At 42.4% G+C, this 24,291-nt stretch overlaps 2 protein-coding genes and 1 pseudogene across 3 annotated transcripts; all 3 read left to right on the top strand.

Annotated features, from left to right (window-relative positions):
- The first annotated feature begins 5,370 nt into the window (after window positions 1–5,370).
- Window positions 5,371–6,547, top strand: LOC121743745 (WRKY transcription factor 22-like). 2 transcript variants are annotated; one of them, XM_042137103.1, is made up of 3 exons: window positions 5,371–5,748; window positions 5,824–5,934; window positions 6,034–6,547. In XM_042137103.1, the coding sequence occupies exons 1-3, from the start codon at window positions 5,432–5,434 to the stop codon at window positions 6,281–6,283; spliced, it is 678 nt and encodes a 225-aa protein (XP_041993037.1). In that variant the 5' UTR covers window positions 5,371–5,431; the 3' UTR covers window positions 6,284–6,547. The 2 variants fall into 2 exon arrangements, with proteins under 2 accessions (XP_041993037.1, XP_041993036.1); XM_042137102.1 differs by having other exon boundaries at window positions 6,016–6,547.
- A 766-nt stretch (window positions 6,548–7,313) lies between these two features.
- Window positions 7,314–8,981, top strand: LOC121746016 (late embryogenesis abundant protein At1g64065-like). Its single transcript, XM_042139956.1, has 2 exons — window positions 7,314–7,517; window positions 8,550–8,981. Exons 1-2 carry the CDS (start codon window positions 7,314–7,316, stop codon window positions 8,979–8,981), a joined length of 636 nt encoding a protein of 211 aa, XP_041995890.1.
- A 7,929-nt stretch (window positions 8,982–16,910) lies between these two features.
- Window positions 16,911–19,801, top strand: LOC121744199 (annotated as a pseudogene).
- The last annotated feature ends 4,490 nt before the right edge of the window (window positions 19,802–24,291 follow it).

Below are 24,291 nucleotides of genomic sequence, written 5' to 3'. Positions count from 1 at the left end.
ACAGAAGTTGGAGATGGTCCACACGGATCTATGGGGACCAACACCTGTGAAGTCCCTAGGAGGCTCTGAATATTATATGACTTTCATCGACGACTCTACTCGAAAGCTATGGGTTTATTTTCTGAAGAGTAAATCCGATGCATTTGACACTTTTAGGAAGTAGAAAGCCCTTGTTGAAACTGAAACCGGGCTAAAGGTGAAGTGTCTAAGATCCGATAATGGAGAAGAATATGAACTTGCAAAGTTCAAGGAGTTCTGCGCCGAGAATGGAATCCGCATGGAGAAAACTGTGAAAGGAACTCCACAGCAGAATGGAATGGCAGAGCGCATGAACAGAACGTTGAACGAGCGAGCAAGATGCATGAGATTGAAAAGTGGATTGCCAAAGCGTTTTTGGGCAGATGTAGTCAACACAACTGCATTCCTATTTAATAGAGGTCCATCAGTTCCCTTGGAGTTTCGGATACCCGATGAGGTTTGGATAAGAAAAGAGGTAAATCTATCTTTCATACGCATCTTTGGTTGTGTTGCTTATGCTCATGTTAGTTCCGTTGAGAGAAGTAAGTTGGATGCTAAATCTATTAAGTGTACGTTCATTGGTTATGGAGGCGATGAGTTCGGTTATAGACTCTGGGATGAGCAGAACCGTAAGGTTATTCGCAGTAGAGATGTCATTTTCAATGAACAGGTATTGTACAAGGATAGATTGGAGGCGTCGAGTCTCAGCAGTTCTGAGCCACAAGTGGTCGAGCTAGACATCTCAAACTCGAGTGGGAGCAAAGAGAGTCAGAATGCTGAAGAGGTGCTTGAAGAAGAATCAAGCACTCCACCACCGACTATTCCGCTGCCTAAATCGACTAGAGAGCGACGTGCACCTGATAGGTACTCGCCCTCTAATTTCTATTTGTTACTTACTGATGGTGGTGAGCCCGAGTGTTATGCAGAGGCAGGAGAAGGCCCTGATAAATGAAGGTGGAAAATTGACATGGATGATGAGTTTGCCTCTCTTCTCCTGAATGGCACATGGGAGCTTATGGAACTTCCTAAAGGGAAAAAGGCATTGCATTGCAAGTGGGTCTATGGAATCAAATGTGAAGCTGATGGTAGCAAGCGCTACAAGGCTAGGCTGGTTGTCAAGGGATTTGAGCAACGATACGGTATTGATTATACAGATGTGTTCACTCCTGTTGTGAAACTAACTACTATTCGTTTAGTGTTCAGTATGGTAGTTGCAGAAAATCTATTGTTACATCAGATGGATGTAAAGACGGCATTCCTTCATGGTGATTTGGAGGATGAGTTGTACATGACATAGCTTGAAGGATTCGTAGTAAAAGGAATGGAAAATCTTGTGTGCAAGTTGAAGAAGAGCTTGTATGGTTTAAAGCAAGCTCCAAAGCAGTGGTACAAGAAGTTTGATGGATTCATGATGGAGATTGGCTATAAAAGATGCTACGCTGACCATTGTTGTTACTACAAGAGGTTTGACAAGAGCTATCTTATCCTGTTATTATATGTTGATGATATGTTGATCGCAGGAGGTGATCTAAAGGAGATGGATAAGTTGAAAAGGCAATTGTTTGAACGATTCTCCATGAAAGATCTTGGAGAGGCCAATCAAATTTTTGGCATGAGAATCGAGCGTGACAAGGCGGCAGGAAAATTGTATCTTTCGCAAGCTGCTTATATTGGTAAGGTTTTGGAAAGATTCAACATGGATAATTCGAAGCCAGTAAGTGTGCCTTTAGGCAGTCACTTTAAGCTGTCAAAGAAGGAGTCGCCGAGTACAAAAGAAGAACGTGCTGAAATGAAGAAAATTACTTATGCTTCAGCAATTGGCATTATTATGTATGCAATGGTATGTACGAGACCTGATATTGCACAAGCAGTGGGAGTAGTGAGCCGGTTCATGGGTGATCCGGGCAAGCAACATTGGGAAGCAGTTAAATGGATCCTTCGATATTTGAGAGGTACTACAGAAAGTGTCTTATGTTTCAATGGCAAGAATGTCGAGCTGGCAGGTTATGTGGATGCAGACTTGGCGTCCAATGATCTTGATGGGAGAAGAAGCACAACCGGGTATGTATTTACTTATGGTGGTACTGCTATTTCATGGACTTCTAAGTTGCAGAAGACCGTTGCTTTGTCTACTACGGAGGCTGAATATGTAGCTGCGACAGAGGCAAGCAAGGAGATGGTGTGGTTGCAGAGTTTCTTAGATGAACTTGGGAAGGAGAACAAGAGTAGCATACTCTACAGTGATAGTCAGAGTGCTATTTTCTTGGCGAAGAAACTAGCGTTTCATTCTAGGACAAATAGGGGTGTGCATTCGGGTTTCGGTTCGGTTTTTTGCCAAAACCGAACCAAAACCGAAAAACCGAATTTAGTTCAAAATCCAAACCGAACCGAACCCGAAAAACCGAAAAACCGAAACCGAAAACCGAACTTAAAAAACCGAAAAACCTGAAAAAAACTGAAAAACCCGAAAAAAAACCGAAAAACCTGAAAAAAATAAATATAATATAAATATATATTTATATATGTGTATTTTATTTTATTTTATATATACTAATAGAATATTTATATATAATATAAAATTAATATTACTATATAATATATATTATATAGTAGAATATATTAAAAGAATATATATTATATATAATATAATATATTAAATTAATAGAATATATATATAATTCGGTTTTTCGGTTTTTCGGTTTTTTTCTTCGCCCGAACCGAACCGAAAAACCGATTTTTTTTTTTTTAAAACCGAACCGAACCGAAAAACCGAACCGAATTTCAAAATTTCGGTTTGGTTTGGTTCGGATATTCGGTTTCTGATTTTTTTGCTCACCCCTAAGGACAAAGCATGTGGAGTTGAAGTATCATTTCATCCGACTCCTAGTGGAGATGAAAATCCCGCAACTTGTGAAGATACTTGGAAGTGAGAATCCTGCAGACATGTTTACTAAGGTGGTGACCTTAAAGAAATTGAAGCTATGCATAGCTTCAATTGGCCTTGGAACTTGAAGAGAAGGTTAGGCGATGCTAAGCGGATGAAGGGATAAGATCACGAGGAAATGGTTGTTTAGGAGTTGTTAGTCTCCAAGTGGGAGATTGTTAATTATGGAGCCTAATTTATCTCCTACCATGTTTAGGATTTGTTTCCTTGAAGTATTTTTTCCTTATGATATATGTTTCCTAGTTTGACTAGAATTAGGGTTCTCTAGTTGCTTATAAATAGAGGTGCTCCCTCATTGTTAAATTATGCTTATTCTGAAATTATATAGTGAAATCCCTGGCTTGGCATCGCCCCCAGACGTAGATACACATTGTATCGAACTGGGTCAACAATTTCTTGTGTTCATTCTCTTTCATATTCGTGATTGCTTGTGTTTATTAACCAGTACATATTACTATGGGTGAACATTCAGATTTAAGATTACTATGAGCACGTCTGTGCCAGCGAGCAGCTAACGTGACGACTCATGATTGACCAACGGCACAATCTAATTTTTTTTTAAAAAATTAGATTTTAATTAAAAAATTTGATTAAAAATAAAAAAATATTTTCTTACTTCCCAAAAAATTAAATCCGTTTTCTCTCCACTTTTAATTTATTTTTCAGTTTTTTCCCCAAAAATACACATTTTACATCTAAATTTCACACCACAGTACACAATTCTCATCTAAATTCTCTCATTTCCATTCTTACAATTCTCAATCTTTCTTTCACTCTTACACCAAAAAAATGTCCGGCTCCCACGGTTGGAACCCCGAATGGTTCGGTTCACAACCATTTCCTAGTCCGGAAACAGAATTTTCAGCCCCTCCTCAAACCCAAAGTTCGCAAGCTCCGGGTGGCTACCGACCTTACCCGGTCGACGACCAAGATGCCACCGATGGGCAATATGGGTGGGCACCCGAATCACCCGTACCTAGAGCAGGAGGGAGCGGCGGCTCTCAAACTCCTCCTCTTCCTACCCGTGGTGTCCGCACCCCGTACACTCCGGGGGAGATGGAACAATTATTCAAAGCATTTTTGTCTATCTCCGAAGATCCGGTGATTGGCACGAACCAATCCGATGACCATTTTTAGTTGCGCATCTGTCGCCGGAACAATGAAAACCGACCGGATGGAACAATCGAGCGCAACGAGAGTATGGTGCGCAATGCCATGTATAGAGCAAACGAAGAAATCCAAAAGTTTAAGGGGTATTACCTCCAGGAAGAGCGGTTGGCGGGGAGCGGCCGAAGCGAGGTCGACATCATCAGTGTCACGTTGGCGACCTACCAATCTCAACACTACAAACCGTTCAAGTACATCGATGTTTGGCAGGAGGTGCGTGGGCATTCGAAGTATAGGGGAGGCGTAGCATCTTCCCCTAGTTCCTCCGGCAAAAGGTCGAGGTCGTTATCTCTATCCGACGCTGGCTCCGATGAGGTGTCCACCCGGTTCGCCGGAGCTAACTTGGGTAGCCCCGACACCGTCCCGAATTGTTCCCAAAGCCGGCCGCAAGGAAGGAAGAAGTCGACGGCCAACCGACGTCGCGCCGCGACTCCATCCGCCCCCGCTCTCACTCACTTTGTGCCACCTCAACCCCCTACCCACTCGTTGTAGGGGGTTTTGGCCCCACTCAATTTGGCCGATAGGTCAAATGACCCCCGAGCAACTTCGATCGCATGTGGCAATGACATGAGGTCTCCAAAGAACATTGAGAGTATAGCCGGATGAATAGTCTTCCACGGGGGTATTTTTAGCCTTTAATTATGTAATTTATATTTTGTAGGAGTTTAATTATGTAATTTTTTATTTATTAGGTGTTTAATTGTGTATTTTTTTTATTTTTAGGATTTTAATTATATAATTTTTCATTTTTAGAATTTTAATTATATAATTTTTAATTTTTTTGTAATTTGTAATATTATTTCGGGTATTTTTAATGCATTTTAATTTTGTGAAAATATTTTTATTTAAATTGAATAATAGAATGGTGAGACCTTTGAGTTTGTCATTGCGAAGAATATGGATGTGTGTGTTGTACTCTTAGGAAAAAGCGAAGAGGAAAAAGTTAATAAAAGTGGGTCATGACCTACATCCATGCTCTATGGCAAGAATACGTGATCGCGCCAACGGCACGGATGCCGTCCGTCCCAGAAAGCATCGCTGCTACTTTGTGTATCTAGAAAGTAGTGAAGCATGAGACGCAGTCAGATTTTAGAGTGGAGCACCAGCCCCACGTGGCTGTGCCGGATATCTTTTGTCGGCAACCCCACCCACCCCAAACACTAAACCGCGTAGACTCACTTTCTAGTTTGTACCCCCTTTGACATTTCTAAAGTCAGCTTTCTCTCTCCATAAATAAAATATAGCCCTGTTTCTCCAGTCCTCAAAAAGTCAGCCCTTCCATTTTTGTCTGATACAAAAAAAATGGAGGATGACTGGGACCTTCACGCCGTGGTCAGAAGCTGCTCGACCTCCACTACCGCCGCCTCCTCCCAAAACCCCACCAGTTTGGAGAGCTTTACTTTGTCCAAAGATCCGTTTGAAGATTTGCATCAGCTAATTTGGAAACAACAAATTCCACCGATTTCTCCCTTCTCTGTTTTGCAAGAACTATCATCGTCTCACCAAGTTCTACAGCAAACTCAGCCCAAGCAGGAAATCACACAAATTTCCCCCAAAAAACAACACATTTTTTCCATCGTGAACGCCTCAAAACGCAGCACCACAAGGTCCAAAAAAAGGTAACCAAATGTCAAATTTAATCATGGATCTAGTTTCAATTTTACTACTTACTAAAATTTTCCAATTTTTTGCAGGAAACATCAGTCGAAGAAGGTGTGCCATGTCCCGGCAGAGAGCGTGTCTGCCGACGTATGGTCATGGCGAAAATACGGCCAAAAGCCAATCAAGGGATCCCCATATCCAAGGTCTGTTTACATTTAATTGAAGAAGGCTTCAACAAAAATACTAGATTTCCGATTGATTAATTTAATTGTTGTAAAAATTAGGGGTTATTACAAATGCAGCACATTAAAAGGGTGTATGGCAAGGAAGCAAGTGGAGCGGAACAAATCCGACCCGGGAAAATTCATCATCACTTACACCGGCGACCACAGCCACCCCGTCCCCACTCACCGGAATTCCCTCGCCGGCAGCACCCGCAGCAAGCCCGACTCTAAGAAGCCGGAGGAATCTGAGGTGGACATCGATGATGACGATTTTTTCTCCGGATTGGACGATTTGGGTGGGGATCGCTTGCCGGCGGCGGAGGGGTAATGAATCGAATCGACGCTTTTCTTCACGCTCACTTTTCTTTACGTTTTGTAGCCACCCTACAAGTTTTTTTGTCCGTTGAGACTAGTCGAGAATCTAGAAATCATGGAACTCTTTTTTTTCTCTTCTAGGGAATAGAGTTATTTTTGGCAATGATAAAAAGAAAGGAAGTAGAGAATCTAGAGATATATTTGTGGTTGTTGATGTACAGTGACCTTGTCTTCTATTGCTTATTTATTTATATAGGAGTATACATATTTTTCATTAGTTCATTACTACTGTATGTCATAAGCTTCTGCATTTCATTAGTACATCAGATAATCCACTATGACTTCATGACTACATTTTAATGGAAACCAAGCATGTACATACTTAAAATGTCAATCGTTGTTCCATTGTAGTAGTACAATAAATATGTAATTATTTCGATGCCAGGGCTATTAAATAAGGAATATATTCAATATTCATAGACACTACGCACTTTATTCTATATTTATACATGTACCGAAGCGGAAATTGGGGAAAAATAATAAAATTGTCATGATAGAAATTTGGATCATAGTTTATACTTATACTCCATGTATAGTTTTTTAACATAAAGTTGGAGAAGTGAAAAGATTTTTTTTGTTCTTGTAATAATTGGAGTACTTAAAACTAATAACATAATAATACTACTAATAAAAATTATTATATAGTAGTATATAAATATAATACTATTCTGGTGGTTGAACCGGTCCAACCAATTGAACCGTGAACCAATAGCTTAGCTGATTCACTTGTCGGTCCATTTTTAAAACATTTATGTCCTCTTATTGTTAACGCTCTTACCATTCCTAAAATATGAGTTAGAATTAAACAGAGGCAATTTAATTTGATTAGAATAGATACACTGTCATCATGTATAAAAAGGTCAAAGCATGAATTCAACACTGGCATGCCACAAAATTTCAATGGTTACACACTCCATCCACAATCACTATATAAATATAAACCATACCAAACAAAAAATATTCCACAAATTCAGCTCCCTCCAATGGTGGAAACCTCCGAGCAAATCCGGCCTCTAGCCCCCGCCTCGGAGCGTCCCACCAGCAGCGACGACGAAGCCGCCGCCACCCCAGTAAACCACCGCAGGCGCCGGCTCCTCCGATGCTGCGCCTGCGTGGGCGCCGTCCTCCTCATCCAAGCCGTAGTAATAGTAATCCTAATCTTCACCGTCTTCAAGGTGAAGGACCCAGTGGCGGATCCAGGAATTTATATTCGGGGGTGCGAGTCATATGATAAATCATTATATAACATACCAAAAATAAAAACTAATACTAAAATCAGTATATTTTGAAATATACAAATTTTACAGTCATACATTTCAAAATACAAAAATAAATTACATTATATCTAATTTATTTTTCGACGAGTCTTCATTTCTTCAAAACGATTCACTATATCATCGTCGGATACTTGTAGAAACACATATTTCTCAATGAAAGTGACCAAACAATCGTTCAAAGGTTGATCACCCATTCTATTTCTCAACTTATTCTTCACAAACGTCATTCCAGAAAACACTCTCTCTACACTTGCAGTGGCAACCGGAAGAATCAAAATCAACTTGATAAGCAAAACCACACGCGAATAAACCACATATCTTTTTGTTTCAACAAGCTTCACCAAAAGAGAACTAATATCTCGCAAATTCTGAAAGTCTTCATCACTTCTCATATCTCCCAATGAATATATCAAATTGGCACTCAAGGTCCATCAAATCAATGTTTGAAAAAAATTATTTTCATCAATACTGACTACAAAGCTTAAATTTATAAATTTTGCGACCAATTTTAATATTTCGGTTATGATTTATGGAGTAACACATTAACACATCTATTTTTGAAAAAAGTCACCGCTAACCTTACTTGACTAAAGGAAATTTCCAAGAAACGTTTGTAATAATTCTAAAACTTCCAACGGAAACTTCTGAATTGGAAAGTGTAGACTAAAGATAAGAAATGATTGAATATTTGAAGCTGTATTTTTGTTTGTATGTTTGAATCTTAAAAAAATAATGTAAATTGTGGGGCTTCCGACAGTGACAGCTTATGTCATACCCATTATTCCACACCTCAATTATCGCTACTTGCCACGATTTTTCCTCTTAAAAACTCAAACCATCCTCTCTCTCTCTGAATTTATATTTAAATATATAATATTATTAAAAAAAAATTTGGGGGTACACTCGTACCCCCATTGTCCCCTCTCCCTCCGCCACTGGAAGGACCCCGTGATCCGTCTCAACGGCGTGACGGTAGACCGCCTGGATCTCATCAACGGCACCACCACGCCGCAGCCGGGCAGCAACATGTCGCTGACCGCAGACGTGTCGGTGCAGAACCCGAACTACGCGTCGTTCAGGTACCCTGAAATGACGTCGTCTTTGTACTACAGGGGGACGGAGATCGGGGAGGCGAGGGGGCCGGCGGGGAAGGCGAGGGCTCGGCGGACGGCGAGGATGAACGTGACGGTGGAGGTGATCGCGGATCGGGTGACGGGGCAGCCGGAGCTGGGATCGGATATAAATTCGGGGATGCTGACGCTGGGGAGTTACACGGTGGTAGGAGGGAAGGTCAAGATTTTGATGGTGAAGAAGCATGACAGGATTACTATGAACTGCTCGTTGACCGTTAATGAAGAAACGATCAAGGGATAGGAACAAGGTAATTTTATTGCTTAATTCAATATGTGTTAGGGTTACATCCTTTATAGACAAGACTAATGCTACATATGGTAAACTAGATCATTGGTGATTCTATTCTAGTTAAGGTATGTAATCAATTTGGAATCAATCACCTTAATTGTGTGATTTCTTTCCAACTCACCCTCAAGTTAAGTAACGGGGTTTCCGATACTCAACTTGCTTAATACTTCCTTGAACGATCTGGAACTTACTGCCTTGGTTAGAATGTCGGCCAACTGATCTTCCGACTTTACATATGGAAACTCAAATATCTGGGCTTCGATTTTCTCCTTGATGAAGTGTCTATCGACTTCCACATGCTTAGTTCTATCGTGCTGAACGGGATTTTCAGAAATGCTAATCACGACTTTGTTGTCGCAGAACAGTCTACATGGTTTTGGTACATATAGATCAAGTTCTGTCATGAGCTTCCTTAGCCACAGTATCTCAGTAAGGCCACTTTTGATTCCACGGAATTCAGCTTCTGCACTTGAGAGTGCAACTACCTTTTGCTTCTTGCTCATCCAAGTAACAAGATTTCCTCCTACCAACGTAAAGTACCCTGCCGTGGATTTTCTGTCATTTGGGTTTCCTGCCCAATCTGCATCAGTGAAGCCATTGATTTCCAAGTGCCCATGTTTCTCGAATAACACTCCATGCTCCACAGTACCTTTCAAGTATCGCACTATCCGGAGAGCTGCTTCCCAATGATCTTCTTGTAGTGAGTGCATGAACTGACTTACTACTCCCACAGCATATGCTATGTCAGGCCTAGTATGAGAGAGGTAAATGAGCTTCCCTACCAGCCTCTGATATCTCCCTCTGTCTGTGAGCTTCGCTCCTTCCACTATTTGTAATCCGTGATTCTGTATCATTGGGGTGCCTGCCGGTCTGCAGTCTACCATTCCCACTTCTGCTAAAAGATCGAGGATATACTTTCTTTGATTGATGAAGATTCCCTTTTCTGATCTCAGAACTTCAATTCCCAAAAAATACTTAAGAGGACCCAGATCCTTCATCTCAAATTCTTTGAACAAGTTCTTCCTCAATTCGCCGATCTCTTCTTCATCGTCCCATGTGATGATCATGTCGTCAACATAGACGATAAAACACGTGATTTTCCCATTCTTCCTTTTGATGAACAATGTGTGATCTGAGTTGCTCTGCTTGTAATCATATTTCTTCATCACTTCAGTGAATCGACTAAACCAGGCCCTTGGAGACTGCTTAAGTCCATACAATGTCTTCTGGAGTTTGCACACTTCTCCAGGCTGAAACTCATTTCCGAATCCTGGGGGAGGAACCATGAAGATTGGTTTAGGCAGTTCACCATGCAGAAAGGCATTGGTCACGTCGAACTGGTGAAGTGGCCAGTCTCTGTTAGCTGCGATCGAGAATAGTACCCTGACTGTGTTGATTTTTGCTACTGGTGAAAAAGTCTCAGCGTAATCAACTCCGTATGTTTGAGTGTATCCCTTCGCTACAAGTCGTGCCTTATATCTCTCGACTGAACCATCTGGTCTTCGCTTGATAGTAAACACCCATCTACACCCCACAACTTTGACTCCTTCTGGCAGTTTTCCTTTCACCCATGTGTTATTTTTCATCAATGCTTTCATCTCTGTAAACATGTCCTCTCTCCAGTGTTTGTGTCTCATTGCTTCCTCGGCAGTTTGCGGAATTTTCTCTTCCTCATATAGTGCCGCATCAAACGCACGTACCATCTTGCTCAAATTTCCTTGCACAATATTTGCAACTCCATATCTTCTCTTTGTACCGATCTTCTAGGGAGAGTATCATTTTGGAGGTATGCCACGAGTACTCCGATTGGGAAGGACATACTTCCCAGTGTCACTATCAATGGTATTATTCTCTTCTTCTTCCTCTGCAGTGTTAATATTAACTACAGTATTTCTTCAGACATTGGTATAGGAGATACATGGGATATCGGTTGAGGTTGATCTTGAGGTGGTTGAGGAGACTCTGGTGGGAGGGCGTGCTCGGCGGCAGCGACCGCTATAGTCTCTGGTGGTTCCGCAATTGAAGGACTTGGAGGTGACACAAACCAACTTAGACAGTCCCCATGATTAGTTTAAGGATTTTGCTCCCCCTGACTGCTAAGGGGGTGAGGGTAGAAGAACTCGGTTTCCACGAATGTACAGTTTATGGTGGTGATAATCTTCTTAGTGCTCGGGTCAAAGCACCGATAACCCTTCTGATTTATCCCATACCCCACAAAAATGCATTTAGTAGCACACAGAGAAAATTTTGTTCTTTCATGTTTGGGAATATGGACATAGGCTGTACATCCGAACACTTTAGGTAACATGCTATGGGATTCGGGTATTTCCGTCGCTGCTCCGGTTTGTTCCACGAAATTCCCGATTCGGATGCCGCCTCCGACGCCGCCACCACTACCACCGCCGATTTCTGGTTGGGGAGGGTTATTAGCCTGATTCCCTCCTCCAATTGCTACTTTTCTGTTCTGGTTTGATGAGTTCTGTCGCGGGTTGTTCTCCGCGATTCCGACAGCGGCGAGCTTTCCTTGGGCTCGTGCCCTTTGTTTTTCATCCCACCATTCCGGGTATCCTACCCGGAGAAAGCATGTCTCCCTTGTATGCTTGTTCTTCCTGCAGTGGGAGCACCATAGTTTGCTTTTGTCCGGTCTCCCTCCGTTTCCGGCTGGTGGCGGTCGTTGCTGGCTTCCTCGATTATTTGGTCGGTCCCTCTGTACTCTAAATCCGTAGCCTATCTCCCCCGATGATGCATCGGCGCTTCCTACGCCAGAGGAGTCTCCGGTGGGTGGAGCGGATGTCGGTGGCATGATCTTCTGTCGAGCCGCCTCCTTCTTCGCCCATCCGCAGGCTTCTTCGACTGAGGGGTACGGCTGCTCTTTGAGGATTTCCCGTCGAATGTGGTCATACTCTTGGTTCAGACCCGTGAGAAACTTGATAAGTCGTTTCTCACTCGCGTGTTGTCGATATTGCACGATCCCCTTGTCACAGCACGTGACCGGTTGCTTCTGAGTTCGATCGATATTTACCCACAATCCGTGGAGAAGACGGTAATATGTTTTGAGATTGAAACTTCCTTGTCTCATGTATATTATTTTGTCTTCCAGGTCATAAATCAGATATGGATCCGTCTTTCCTTCGAACGTAATCGCAAGATTATCCCACAGCGCCTTGGAAGTTTGATGGTGAGCGAAGTCGGAGATAATATCATGTTCGATATTTTCGATGATCCACGAAAAGACCACCAGATCAGTCTCTTCCCACTCCCGATATCCTTTACTGCCTGGTTCCGGCGGTTCATCTTGGATATGTGAATATCCCCTCCTGCTTCCTATCGCGACTTTCATCAATCGCGACCACAACGGGTAGTTTTTCCCGTTTAATTTGAACGCCACTGTGACGTTCTTGTTCGTCCTCAATTTTGAGGATTCAATTGTTTGTTTTTCCTCGTCTGTGTCTGACATTTTCGATGAGATTTGGGTTTTGGTTTTAGGTTAAGGCCAAGAAGGGTATTACACGGCTATGATGAGATTTCTCTGAGCCAGAGATCTTCCTACTCTTGATGCCATGAAGAAACGATCAAGGGATCGGAAGAAGGTAATTTTATTGCTTAATTCAATATGTGTTAGGGTTACATCCTTTATAGACAAGACTAATGCTACATATGGTAAACTAGATCATTGATGATTCTATTCTAGTTAAGGTATATAATCAATTTGGTAGTTAAGGTATATAATCAATTTGGAATCAATCACCTTGTGATTTCTTTCCAACAGATTTAAAAGAGAAACTCATAATTCAATTATTTTTAAAAAATCGAATAACAACTGTTGGTATCTAATTATTCAATCCTCATAAAGCAAAAGTAGATAGTATTTATCTTCGTTCCGAACCTAATTTCGATATATTTGAGAGCACGTCAGATTTGAACTCGGTTAATTATTAAACGAATTAAACAAACAAAGTTTTCTTAGATATATAGTTTATCAGAATTTAAAAAAAAAATTTGTTTTGGAAGGCCTATCTGTATGTACCAATGGCTTTAGCATTGCAAAATATTAACACCATTGTTTTAGCAATATTGGTTTTAAAAACATAAACTTTGGACGTATGATATTTCCGATTTTGAAAGTGATCTTCAAAATCACAAATTTAAAGATTGATATCAATTTTTGCCACAACAAGTCAGTCATTCTTCAAATATGACGATCTAAGAGGCATATTTTATCATATTAGCCACATTATTCAATGTTGAATTCAAGAATTAGGTCGTTGGAATGTCAGTGTTTCATGTATAATACAAACAATGTTTCGTATATAATACAGACTAAGCCAGATAGATTTTACGACTAGGAATTTATCTGCCAAAACCTTTCGATTTTGGGTAAATCGCATTGATACATGCGTGAGCCCTCTTACGTTAAAGATGAAGACCTGCAATAGGAGTTTATCTTTTAGTTGTTTTCTAGTTTTGAATTTAATTTTAATTATTTTGTTTGTGTTAAGTTCAATCCCATTAAGGGATTGAATTTATTTGCAGTCGTTTCCAATTAGAGTTAGAAGTTGTGTTTCGATATAATTCTACCTTTAAGGGATTGATTTATCTTTCCGTTTCAAATTAGTAAGAGGATTTTTTGTTGCATATATATATATGTATATATATAGGTCTTATTGCTAGTTGTAATGGCAGCTTTAAGAAATAAAATAAACAAGATTTAGAAACTTTGAGTTTTTTTAATCAGTTAGTTTTGTTTCCTTGGTATGTTGGTTCATTCTCGAGATCAATTCGTCCAAGGTCATAGGTAAGCTATATACTGCTAAGGGTGTTTCCCTTAACAAGCACCAGCGGCGAGTTCGCTCGGCGGTGGAGATAAATTTCCGGCGACCAACAGGCTCGGCGGACGATTGCAGAGTTTCTGTGCACGGGAGTTGCTCCCGTCGGGCAGATAACTCGGCGATTGATAGAATACTCCGGCGTCCAATTAGGATCGGCGGAGGGAATCCAAAATTAGGATTGGAAAACACACGTTATCTTTGGAGGAGAAAATATTTCATTAATTGATTGAATGAATAAAAAAGATAACAGTCTATCCTATTTATAATGCTACTGACTTAATGAACAAGAAAACAAAGATATAGAAAAAGATATACTAAAACCCTATAATATCTAAACTAAATAATAATAATAGAGGTTCGTATCAACTCCCCCACGGGTAAAATCCACCTTGTCCTCAAGGTGGGAACCACGAAGCAAAAAGGAGAGTTGAAAGCAGAAGCTTCGGCGAGGCAACTCCTCCTGGATCAAACACACACCGAACAGATGAACATCTCCCTTCTTCACTTCCATAAAAAATCAACAAAGGAGACTCAACTTTGTCGGAAAAATTCCTTGCTAAATCGAAAAGCTTGTCCACGCCTCCCAGAATGCCCAAGCATGGCATGTCATTACTCGGAGGGATCCGCCTTGCATCTTTGTCGAGCTATGTTGATCGATGATTCATACTTGGAACATCACCGACATTCAAATCCACATAGACACAAGCAATTACGGGCAAATCGGTGTAAGCACCATCTCCTTTATTGCCCCAACAATTTCCAACAACATTTTTGGATGACACTTGAACAACATTGAGTGAGGCGATTTTCTTCTCCGCTTCACCAATAGAACCATCCTCCTCTTTATCTTCTAGCAATGTCTCCTCCTTTTCACCAATCTTCTCATCATATACCCCAACGAGCACTTGCGGTGACTCATTGTCGTTCTTGACAATCCCTTCGTCCCTGACGAACTCTTCAGGGGACTCGTTATTTGGAACATCAAGAGAAGCGTCATCATTGTGAACATCGGTAGTGTCATTGGGAACATCATCACCGAATACTATCGTGGGAGTAGTGGGTAGACCACGCTGCTTCCCCGAATCAATAAACTTGCTGGACTGTTGTGGCCGATGCGTGAAGCCGGACCGTGGCGGGGCAACGGCAGTCAACGGAGCTGTGCCGTGACTCAAAAATCGGTCGGATTGCGGTGACTGGTATGTAGGCTGCTCGGCGCGGCCATTATGAAGATGTTGGTGTCGCCTCGGATACTTCTCAAGCTTCTCGAAGCGGCGATCTGTGGCGTCTCTCCAAGCATCGAATTTGTCCAATCTGTCCAAAACGCGATCTAGTTTACTGGAAACGAGTTCATAATCTGAGTATCCTTGCGATGCACGGTGGGGCGGTGGTTCCCAACACGAAGGCTGCCTTGACTGTGGTGGGTCATAAGGTTGGAAACTCGGCAGTGGTCGGGTACCGGGAAGATCCCAACAGGTGGGGCGGCGTGTCTGAATGGACCCCATTTGGTGAGTTTGCGGCGGACCGTAGGGTTCACGCCTGTACTTGGGTGGCGGCTGATCATAGGGCGGAATACCCGGTGGATCGCGGCTGCCCGGAGGGTCCCAGCAGGTTGCACGTTGTGGTCGGATCGGCTGGTAAGGATGTAACTGTTGCGCGACCTGAGGAGGGTCGTATTGACGACGGTGACAGTCGTATGACATGTTGACGGACTGAGGCGTGGCTGTGGTGGATGATGATCGGCTGACTTCGACGCGGCACGCGGGAATCCTTCCCGTCGTGCGTTGCAGAAGTAGAGTTGTCCGGCGGCTAGAGCTCGGCGGACAGGCGGGACTCGACAACCAAAGCAGTTGCTGTGCGCGGAATGTTTTCCGTCGGGCAGCTGTGTAGCTTCGGTTCGAGATGGTGGGAGGGTGAGATCACGATGAAAGCACCAGTTGTTAAGGGTGTTTCCCTTAACAAGCACCAGCGGCGAGTTCGCTCGGCGGTGGAGATAAATTTCCGGCGACCAACAGGCTCGGCGGACGATTGCAGAGTTTCTGTGCGCGGGAGTTGCTCCCGTCGGGCAGATAACTCGGCGATTGATAGAATACTTCGGCGTCCAATTAGGATCGGCGGAGGGAATCCAAAATTAGGATTGGAAAACACACGTTATCTTTGGGGGAGAAAATATTTCATTAATTGATTGATTGAATAAAAAAGATAACAGTCTATCCTATATATAATGCTACTGACTTAATGAATAAGAAAACAAAGATATAGAAAAAGATATGCTAAATCCCTATAATATCTAAACTAAATAATAATAATAGAGGTTCGTATCATATACCTTTAGAAATTAATATGAGATGTAATTACACTTGGCTTCAATCTAGAACTGAGAATTACTATGTCAAAGAAGACAAACTTGTGATGCCCACAAAGCCACCGTGCACCGCAATTCCAATACTACGTGACATAGAAAATTAAATTTATTTTTTCATTCGCTTCAATTCAACCACTACTATTTTCCATACCCCCTAAGATCCTAAATTACAATACTGTGTTAATATTCCATGCGAAAAACTTGGTTTAATTAAATTTACATTGCATTGTGTCGAATTAAATGCAATTAGATCTATTAAATCATAGCTATTTAAAAATAACATGGCTTACTTAAATTTGTTTGGTCAATATTGCCCCACCAAACACACACACGTAGTTTCTTGAACACGTAAATTAAACAGCATCTTGCAAGATCCGTCGTTGCTAACGACGAGTAGAGCTTCTTTCTTTTTAAGAAGGCCTTGCCATTTCCTGTGTGATTTCAGGCTAAACAAACCTCATGTTGTTTACCTTCTCCATCAACCAGCATTATCTAATAATCTTAACATCATCAACAGATTATATCACCGGTGCCAATGGCGGCGCTGTCTCAGATTCCGACACCCGGCGGCGTCCTCCGCAGGTCCTTTTCGACTAAGGACCTGCAGAGGCGAGGCGTGATGCGGCGCTCCTATTCCGACAACCACCTTCTCTCTCACAAGGCCAGAGCCTCGCTGCCCAACCGCAACAACAGCCGTTTATTCAACATTCAGCTCTCCGGAGCCGCCATGATTCCGGAGACGCTGAAGTCGTTTCTCTTCGATCCGGAGACGACGAGAAAGGAGGAGGTGAGTGTCGGAGAGATTGATGAAATTGAGATCCATCAAGGGAAGAATCGAGGGAATTGGACCGAGATGATCGTGGAGCTTAGGAACAAATGGAAGGGGTACCGAAACGACGACGTTGAGAGCTTCGATGTAAATGAGGATGGCGACGGAGAAGGAGGCTGCGACGTTGATTACGAGGAAGACGAAGGCGGCGTCGATGGAGAGACGTTTTCGTCTCTGTTGAGACACGTGTCGTGGTCGGATACGAAGCTTTTCGCACAGCTCGCTTTCTTGTGCAACATGGAGTATGTGTTCTTGTGCAACATGGAGTATGTGATCCCCGGACATGAAGGTGCGCCGTGCGCGAAGACAAATATTATATTTATTCTCGTAATACTCCGCCATCCCAGTCACACTTTTCTATTTCGGTCCTGCCCCAATTAAGAGTCACACTTCATTTTTACCATAAATGGTAAGAGCATCTCCAATGCCCGGATGTCCCACTCGGACATCCACTAGGACTTCCCAAAAACACCTCCTGCCACGTCACTAGGACTTCCCATCCCACTGCCACGTCACTAGGACTTCCCCTACACAATCCGCCCTACCCATCGCCCTTCCCACTAGAACTTCCCGCAATAAAAAAATCACAAATTCACAAATAAAACAATTTACGTTTACGGAAATAAAATTTCAACACGAATACGAACGGGAAAAATTAACAACTTCATTAAAAAAAACATACATGCTTCGAAAAAAAAATTATACAGTAATAAAACAAAAAAAATTACATAGTAATAAAAAAAATTAAATATCGGACGTCCGACCCAGACGTCCACCCGCCCATCGCCCGCACGTCCGAGGACATCCGACGTCCTTACGGGACGTCCGTATCCGACTTGCCACGCCACAATGGCGGAAGTCCCGGTCGCCCGTCGCGGATGTCCGACCGGACGTCCGCCATTGGAGATGCTCTAAGCATGTCACACATTCCACTAACTCGCTTCACTCACCTTTTATTATAAAATTAATATAAAAAAAGTGGGTCTCACATTACACTAACTTTTTCAACCAACTTTTCTTTACATTTCTTAAAACTCGTGTCAGGTTTTAATCGGGGAGGGGGAGTACTACTTAGTATGAATAATTGAATAGTAAGTACTAACATAGTAAATAAATTTTGCAGAGGGAGGATTTGAAGAGGCATTATGGGCTAGAGTTCGTGACATCTTCTCTCGAGAAGAAGGCAGCTGCTGCGACCATCAGAGGCCAGGTCGAACCGGATTTATCGTCGCCGGAGATTTCAGGGGCGTCGTGTTCGCCCTCAGCTGCTTACGAGATTGCAGCCACGGCCGCATCGTACATCCAGTCGCAGGCGAGGAACCTCATAGCGTTGGGTGCGGAGCCAGAGCTGGGTGAAGACGAGGAGAGCGAGATCGAGCCGAGAAAAAACAAGTCGGAGAGGGCGGCGTGCGTGGCTGCATCGACCATGACTGCGGTGGTGGCGGCCAGGGAGGAGGAGAAAGAGAAAGCGGCCAAGGACCTTCAGTCGCTCCATTCCGCACCGTGCGAATGGTTTGTGTGTGATGATTCTGATATCTACACCCGCTCCTTCGTCATTCAGGTCTGATCAATAATTCATGCATATATTTGATTGATATTGTCTGCTCTGGGTCAAAACTACACGAATTTGTTTTGTTTTGGGTTACTCCCAAAAGCCTAAAACTAGTGATGATAATGATGATTCATTTTGTGTTGACAATGACATGGTATGAATGAACTGCAGGGATCAGACTCATTGGAATCATGGCAGGCGAATCACTTCTTCGAGCCGACTAAATTTGAGGTTCGTCATAGACTCATAGTGGTTAAGAATTCAGCTATTTCAAATAAGCAACAACGATGACGACGATGAGTGTGATGAATGGATATGCAGGGGACAAATGTGTTGGTTCACAGAGGAATATACGAAGCAGCAAAGGGGATATATGAGCAGTTCAAGCCGGAGATAAAGGAGCATATAAAGAGATTTGGGGAGCGGGCGAGGTTCCAATTCACAGGGCATTCGCTAGGCGGTAGCCTCGCCCTTCTGGTGAACTTGATGCTTCTTACCAACAAGGAAGTGAAGGTGGGGAACCTTCTCCCAGTGGTGACATTCGGATCGCCATTCGTCTTCTGTGGAGATCTTGGAGCAGCTAGGCCTGGACGACAGCCATGTGCGTTGCGTGATGATGCATCGAGACATCGTGCCAAGAGCCTTCTCTGCAACTACCCTAACTACGTCGCGCAGCTGCTCAAGCGTTTGAGTGGCACGTTCCGTTCCCATCCCTGCCTCAACAAGAATATAAGTGCTCTCCACTTTTGCAGTAGAAATCAAAGAAAAAGCAGAGGAAAGATGTTGATATTTGTTGCTTATTCAGAAAGTGTTGTACACTCCGATTGGGAAGGTCTTCATCCTGCAGCCACATGACAAGACGTCTCCACCCCACCCGTTGCGAGCTGCACGATGCCAATGCCTCTTTAACCAAGCGTGCCTTTAGGGAGTTTCTGAATTCGCCTCACCCCCTAGAGACGCTGAGCGACCCAACGGCCTATGGCTCACAAGGGACGATCATAAGGGACCACGACTCCAGCAACTACTTGAAGGCGGTGCACGAAGTCATAAGGCAGAATTGGAGGGCCTTTGTGAGGATAGCAAGAAAAGAGAGGAACCAAATGTGGCCATTGTTGACTTCAAGATCACCACATGCTTGGCGCCACACTTGTCATATTATAGACGATAAAGTACTAACTGGAGCGTGAGATGAGATACTCTTAACACCTCTTTCTTTAGTCTTGTAAATAAAATCCACACAAACTTGTTGAAAGGGAACATGAAGAATCAGTACAGCTTTCTTAACAAATACTGAGAAGAACTCACATTCTCAGGCATTTCTGAGAATGAATATGGTACAACTCACCTCATCAAGGAAGCAAAACCCACCTAATTGATTAAAGGATATGAGCACAACAACTTTTTCTAATAGGGAAACAAAAAAGGTAAAGATCTGATTAAACAAATTCTACTCCATTTAACAGCAGTTAATGGAGAGAACAAACAATACGTCATCAAATGGCAAAAACATATCCTATAATCAGTCAAAAAATTAGATGTTGCCTCGCTTGATAGATGTACTTTTCAAAAAACATCATTAAGTGATAGTATCAATTATACAACTTTTGTGGAACATTAGCTTCTGAGAACGGGCAAAATGAATAAGTTTCACAGCTTCACTACATGTATTTGCTCATCGGCTTCTTACGCTTTTCTCCAAGCAAATCATGTTTTCTTGTAGCTGCATTTCACATGGAATCTATCTTCAACATATTTTCTTATTTTGTCAGAAATTAATATAGATTGTCAAGACAATTAAGGCGATTACCCCACATCATCATCTCCCATCTTTCATATTTCATGGCTCTTTCATTGCTTCTTGCCTAATTGGTTCTGGTTGTAAAGCATCGATAACCAAGTGTACAGACAATTAATTGGCTTCTACAAACTTGTACTTTTTGGTGTTTATGTATTGACATAATCAAAATAGAAACCATGGTAGAGATATGTCTACTGATTTTGTTTATCAACAAAAAACTGAGAATGTGAAATAATTTGAATCACTATTGGGTAAACATTATTTGATTAGAAATTACAATTAATGCTATGACAAAAACTTTTCCTCATTGAAACAAAAAAGGGTCTTCAAATTCAATTCAAGAATCTGCGGCAGTTGGGAGCAGCACACAAGCAAGGAACTTTAACCTCCTCACGCTCGTCTGGGTCGAACAAATAATCATACCTGCCCACACACACGATACGAGTTAACATCCTCCTGTCCGAAAACAAATGGTATAAATAAAAACGACACCAAAAATTAATTACACGTACGTTAGTTCAGCACCAGCTGAAACATTGGATCTAGCGATAAGTACTATACGTCATGATCCTCGCGTAGCAGTTGGGCATGCACTGCATCAATTTGCATATAGAGTGAAGTGAACATTGTATTCAAATGTAACGAAATTCAATGGAAAAAAACAAGAGCCTACCGAATGATTAATCAGGCGAGCTATATTCTCCTTATTAGTGGCATCAATCACAACTTCCTCACTGATCTTAAAAAGCTGCAAGGTGAGTAGTGTTTAAAGGATCGGTAATCTCGTATTGTATATTATTTTCTGATTATTACATTGTAAATAGAGTACCAATATATAGGAGTAGGGATTGCTCTACAAGGTAAACCTAATTAACATAATTACAAATATTGCATATCTCCTAAAGAAGGTAAAAAGATAATTTGCCCATATCTTCCTCCTGATATGGTGCGATCTTCTCCAACACTCCCCCTCAAGTTAAGCGACGGGATTCCCTATGCTCAACTTGCAAAATACTTCTCGAAACAGCTTTGAATTCACCGCCTTGGTCAAAATATCAGCTAGCTGGTCCTCGGACTTAACAAATGGCATCTCAACTATTCTTGCCTCGATATTCTCCTTGATGAAGTGTCTATCTACTTCCACATGTTTTGTCCGATCATGTTGGACTGGGTTTTCAGAGATACTAATGGCTGCCTTGTTATCACAAAATAGTTTACACGTCTGAGATGAGTAAAGACCTAATTCCCTCATAAGTTTCCTTAGCCATAGTAATTCTGTCAACCCGCTCTTTATCCCGCGAAACTCTGCTTCCGCGCTAGACAGTGCTACCACCTTCTGCTTCTTGCTTCTCCATGTCACAAGATTCCCTCCGACGAAGGAAAAGTACTTCGCGGTTGATCTCCTATCATTTGGATTTCCAGCCCAATCTGCATCAGTAAAACCGCTTATCTCCAAGTGTCCATGTTTCTCGAACAGAAGCCCATGATCAACTGTTCCCTTTAAGTATCGAACAATCCTTACAGCTGCCTCCCAATGCTCTTCTTGAGGTGCATGCATGAACTGGCTTACTACTCCTACTGCGTATGGAATATCTGGTCTAGTGTGAGATAAGTAAATCAACTTCCCGACTAACCATTGATAGCTCCCCCTGTCGGCAGGCTTCGCTTCTTTCGTCATTTGTAGCCTGTGATTCTGAACCATCGGAGTATCTGCAGGTTTGCAGTCAAGCATACCTACTTCAGCCAAGAGGTCGAGTATGTACTTCCTCTGATTGATGAATATCCCTTTCTTTGATCTCAACACTTCTATACCCAAGAAGTATTTTAGCTGTCCTAGATCCTTCATCTCAAACTCATTAAACAGGTTTTTTCTGAGCTCGCTCATCTCTTCAGTATCATCTCCGGTGATAATCATGTCATCCACATAAATAATCAGACACGTGATCTTGCCTGCTCTTTTCTTGATGAACAGTGTGTGATCTGAGTTGCTCTGTCTGTATCCATACTTCTTCATCACCTCCGTGAACCGTCCAAACCATGCTTTTGGAGATTGTTTTAGCCCGTACAACGTCTTCTGTAGTTGGCATACCTCTCCTGCTTGGAACTCATCAGTAAATCCAGGTGGAGGTTCCATGAAAACCGGTTTTGGTAGTTCCCCATGTAGGAAGGCATTAGTCACATCAAATTGGTGAAGTGGCCAATCCTTGTTGGCTGCAATTGAGAACAGGACTCTTACGGTGTTGATTTTTGCCACAGGCGAGAAGGTCTCGTCATAATCGATTCCATAGGTATGGGTATATCCCTTTGCTACAAGTCTGGCCTTGTATCTCTCCACTGTGCCATCTGGTCTTCTCTTTATCGTGAACACCCATCTACACCCAACAGTCTTCACTCCTTCGGGCAGCTTGCCTTTTACCCATGTATTGTTCCTCATTAGTGCTCTCATTTCCGTGATCATAGCATCCCTCCAATGCTTATGTTTCATTGCCTCCTCTGCCGATTGTGGAATCTCCTTGTCTTCATACAATGCGGCTTCAAAAGCTCTGGCCATCTTGGCCAGATTTCCTTGTACGAAGTTCGCTACCCCGTACCGACTCTTCTTTCCAACCTTTTCAGGAGAGTATCGTTTTGGTGGGACTCCTCTTGTAGTTCGATTTGGAAGAATGTATCTCCCAGTGTCACTATCCACCGTGTTATCCTCTTCGGGAACATCTGTACTCACATTATGGTTAGGGGAAACTGTACTTTCATCGGGATCAAGAATTACCTCGGATATCATTTGAGGAGGATCTGAGGGTGGATGAGATGACTCTGGTGGCGAGACTTGCTCGACGGTAGTGACAACTGGTTCTGTTAGATCCTCAATCGAAGAATTTGGAAGTGGCACCACCCAACTTAGGTAGTCCGATGAACTGCCTGGATCACTCTCCCCCTGACTACTAAGGTGGGTGTGGTAAAAGAATTCGGTTTCTAAGAAATTACAATTCATGGTAGTAATGACCTTTTTTGTGTGGGGATCGAAACATCGGCATCCCTTCTGGTTAATCCCATACCCGACGAAGACACACTTGGTCGCACATGGTGATAGTTTGGTTCTCTCGTGTTTAGGGATATGCACATAGACAGTGCAGCCAAAGACTTTGGGTGAAAGGTTCAGGTGCTGGGGAATTTTGGTCATTTTGGATAGGATATCAAGCGGGGTTTTTGTGTTGAGAATTTTTGTAGGTAAACGGTTCATGAGGTACACGACTGTGGTGATGGCTTCTGGCCAGAAATGTTTGGGTACTTTGGATTCGATCATAAGGGCCCGGGTAATTTCTAGGATCGTCCTATTCTTCCTTTCTGCTACCCCGTTTTGTTCTGGTGTATAGGCACATGATGTTTGGTGGATCATTCCTTTCTCTTTACAAAACTGGGTCATAGAACTATTAACAAACTCCCTCCCATTGTCTGACCTAATGGTTTTTATGGTGGTATGAAACTGTGTTTGGACCATTTTGAAGAACAAGATAAATTTTTCCACGACTTCAGACTTATGTTTCAAAAAATATATCCAAGTCATTCGAGTACAGTCATCAACAAAAATAACAAAGTAACGAAAATTTCCACCAACAATTGGAGCAGGGCCCCACACATCAGAATGTATCAAGGAAAAAATGGAATTCATACGAGTGTTGGTAGGTTTAAATGATTGTCTGTGGCTCTTGGCCAAAACACACGTTTCACGGGAAAAATCTTTAGGAATAGAAAGGTTCGGAAAAAGAAGTTTAAAATAACCAGGAGAAGGGTGCCCTAGTCTTCGGTGCCACAGCCAAATTTCTTGTTTCGCGGACCCGTGAGCCAGCATCGCACTACCATGTTGAGCTATCTCGTCCACATAGTAGAGTCCTTG

Source organism: Salvia splendens, chromosome 8 (genome assembly GCF_004379255.2).
Source record: "Salvia splendens isolate huo1 chromosome 8, SspV2, whole genome shotgun sequence".
NCBI lineage: Eukaryota > Viridiplantae > Streptophyta > Magnoliopsida > Lamiales > Lamiaceae > Salvia > Salvia splendens.
The sequence above is the reverse complement of the archived record's forward strand: the minus strand, read 5'-3'. Positions and strand labels throughout refer to the sequence as shown.

Coding starts and splice junctions, on each gene's coding strand:
- LOC121743745 (XM_042137102.1), top strand. CDS start 5,432: ATGGAGGATGACTGGGACCTTCACGCCGTGGTCAGAAGCTGCTCGACC. Junction 5,749..5,823: donor ACCACAAGGTCCAAAAAAAG/GTAACCAAATGT, acceptor AATTTTTTGCAG/GAAACATCAGTCGAAGAAGG. Junction 5,935..6,015: donor AAGGGATCCCCATATCCAAG/GTCTGTTTACAT, acceptor TGTAAAAATTAG/GGGTTATTACAAATGCAGCA.
- LOC121746016 (XM_042139956.1), top strand. CDS start 7,314: ATGGTGGAAACCTCCGAGCAAATCCGGCCTCTAGCCCCCGCCTCGGAG. Junction 7,518..8,549: donor TCTTCAAGGTGAAGGACCCA/GTGGCGGATCCA, acceptor CGCCACTGGAAG/GACCCCGTGATCCGTCTCAA.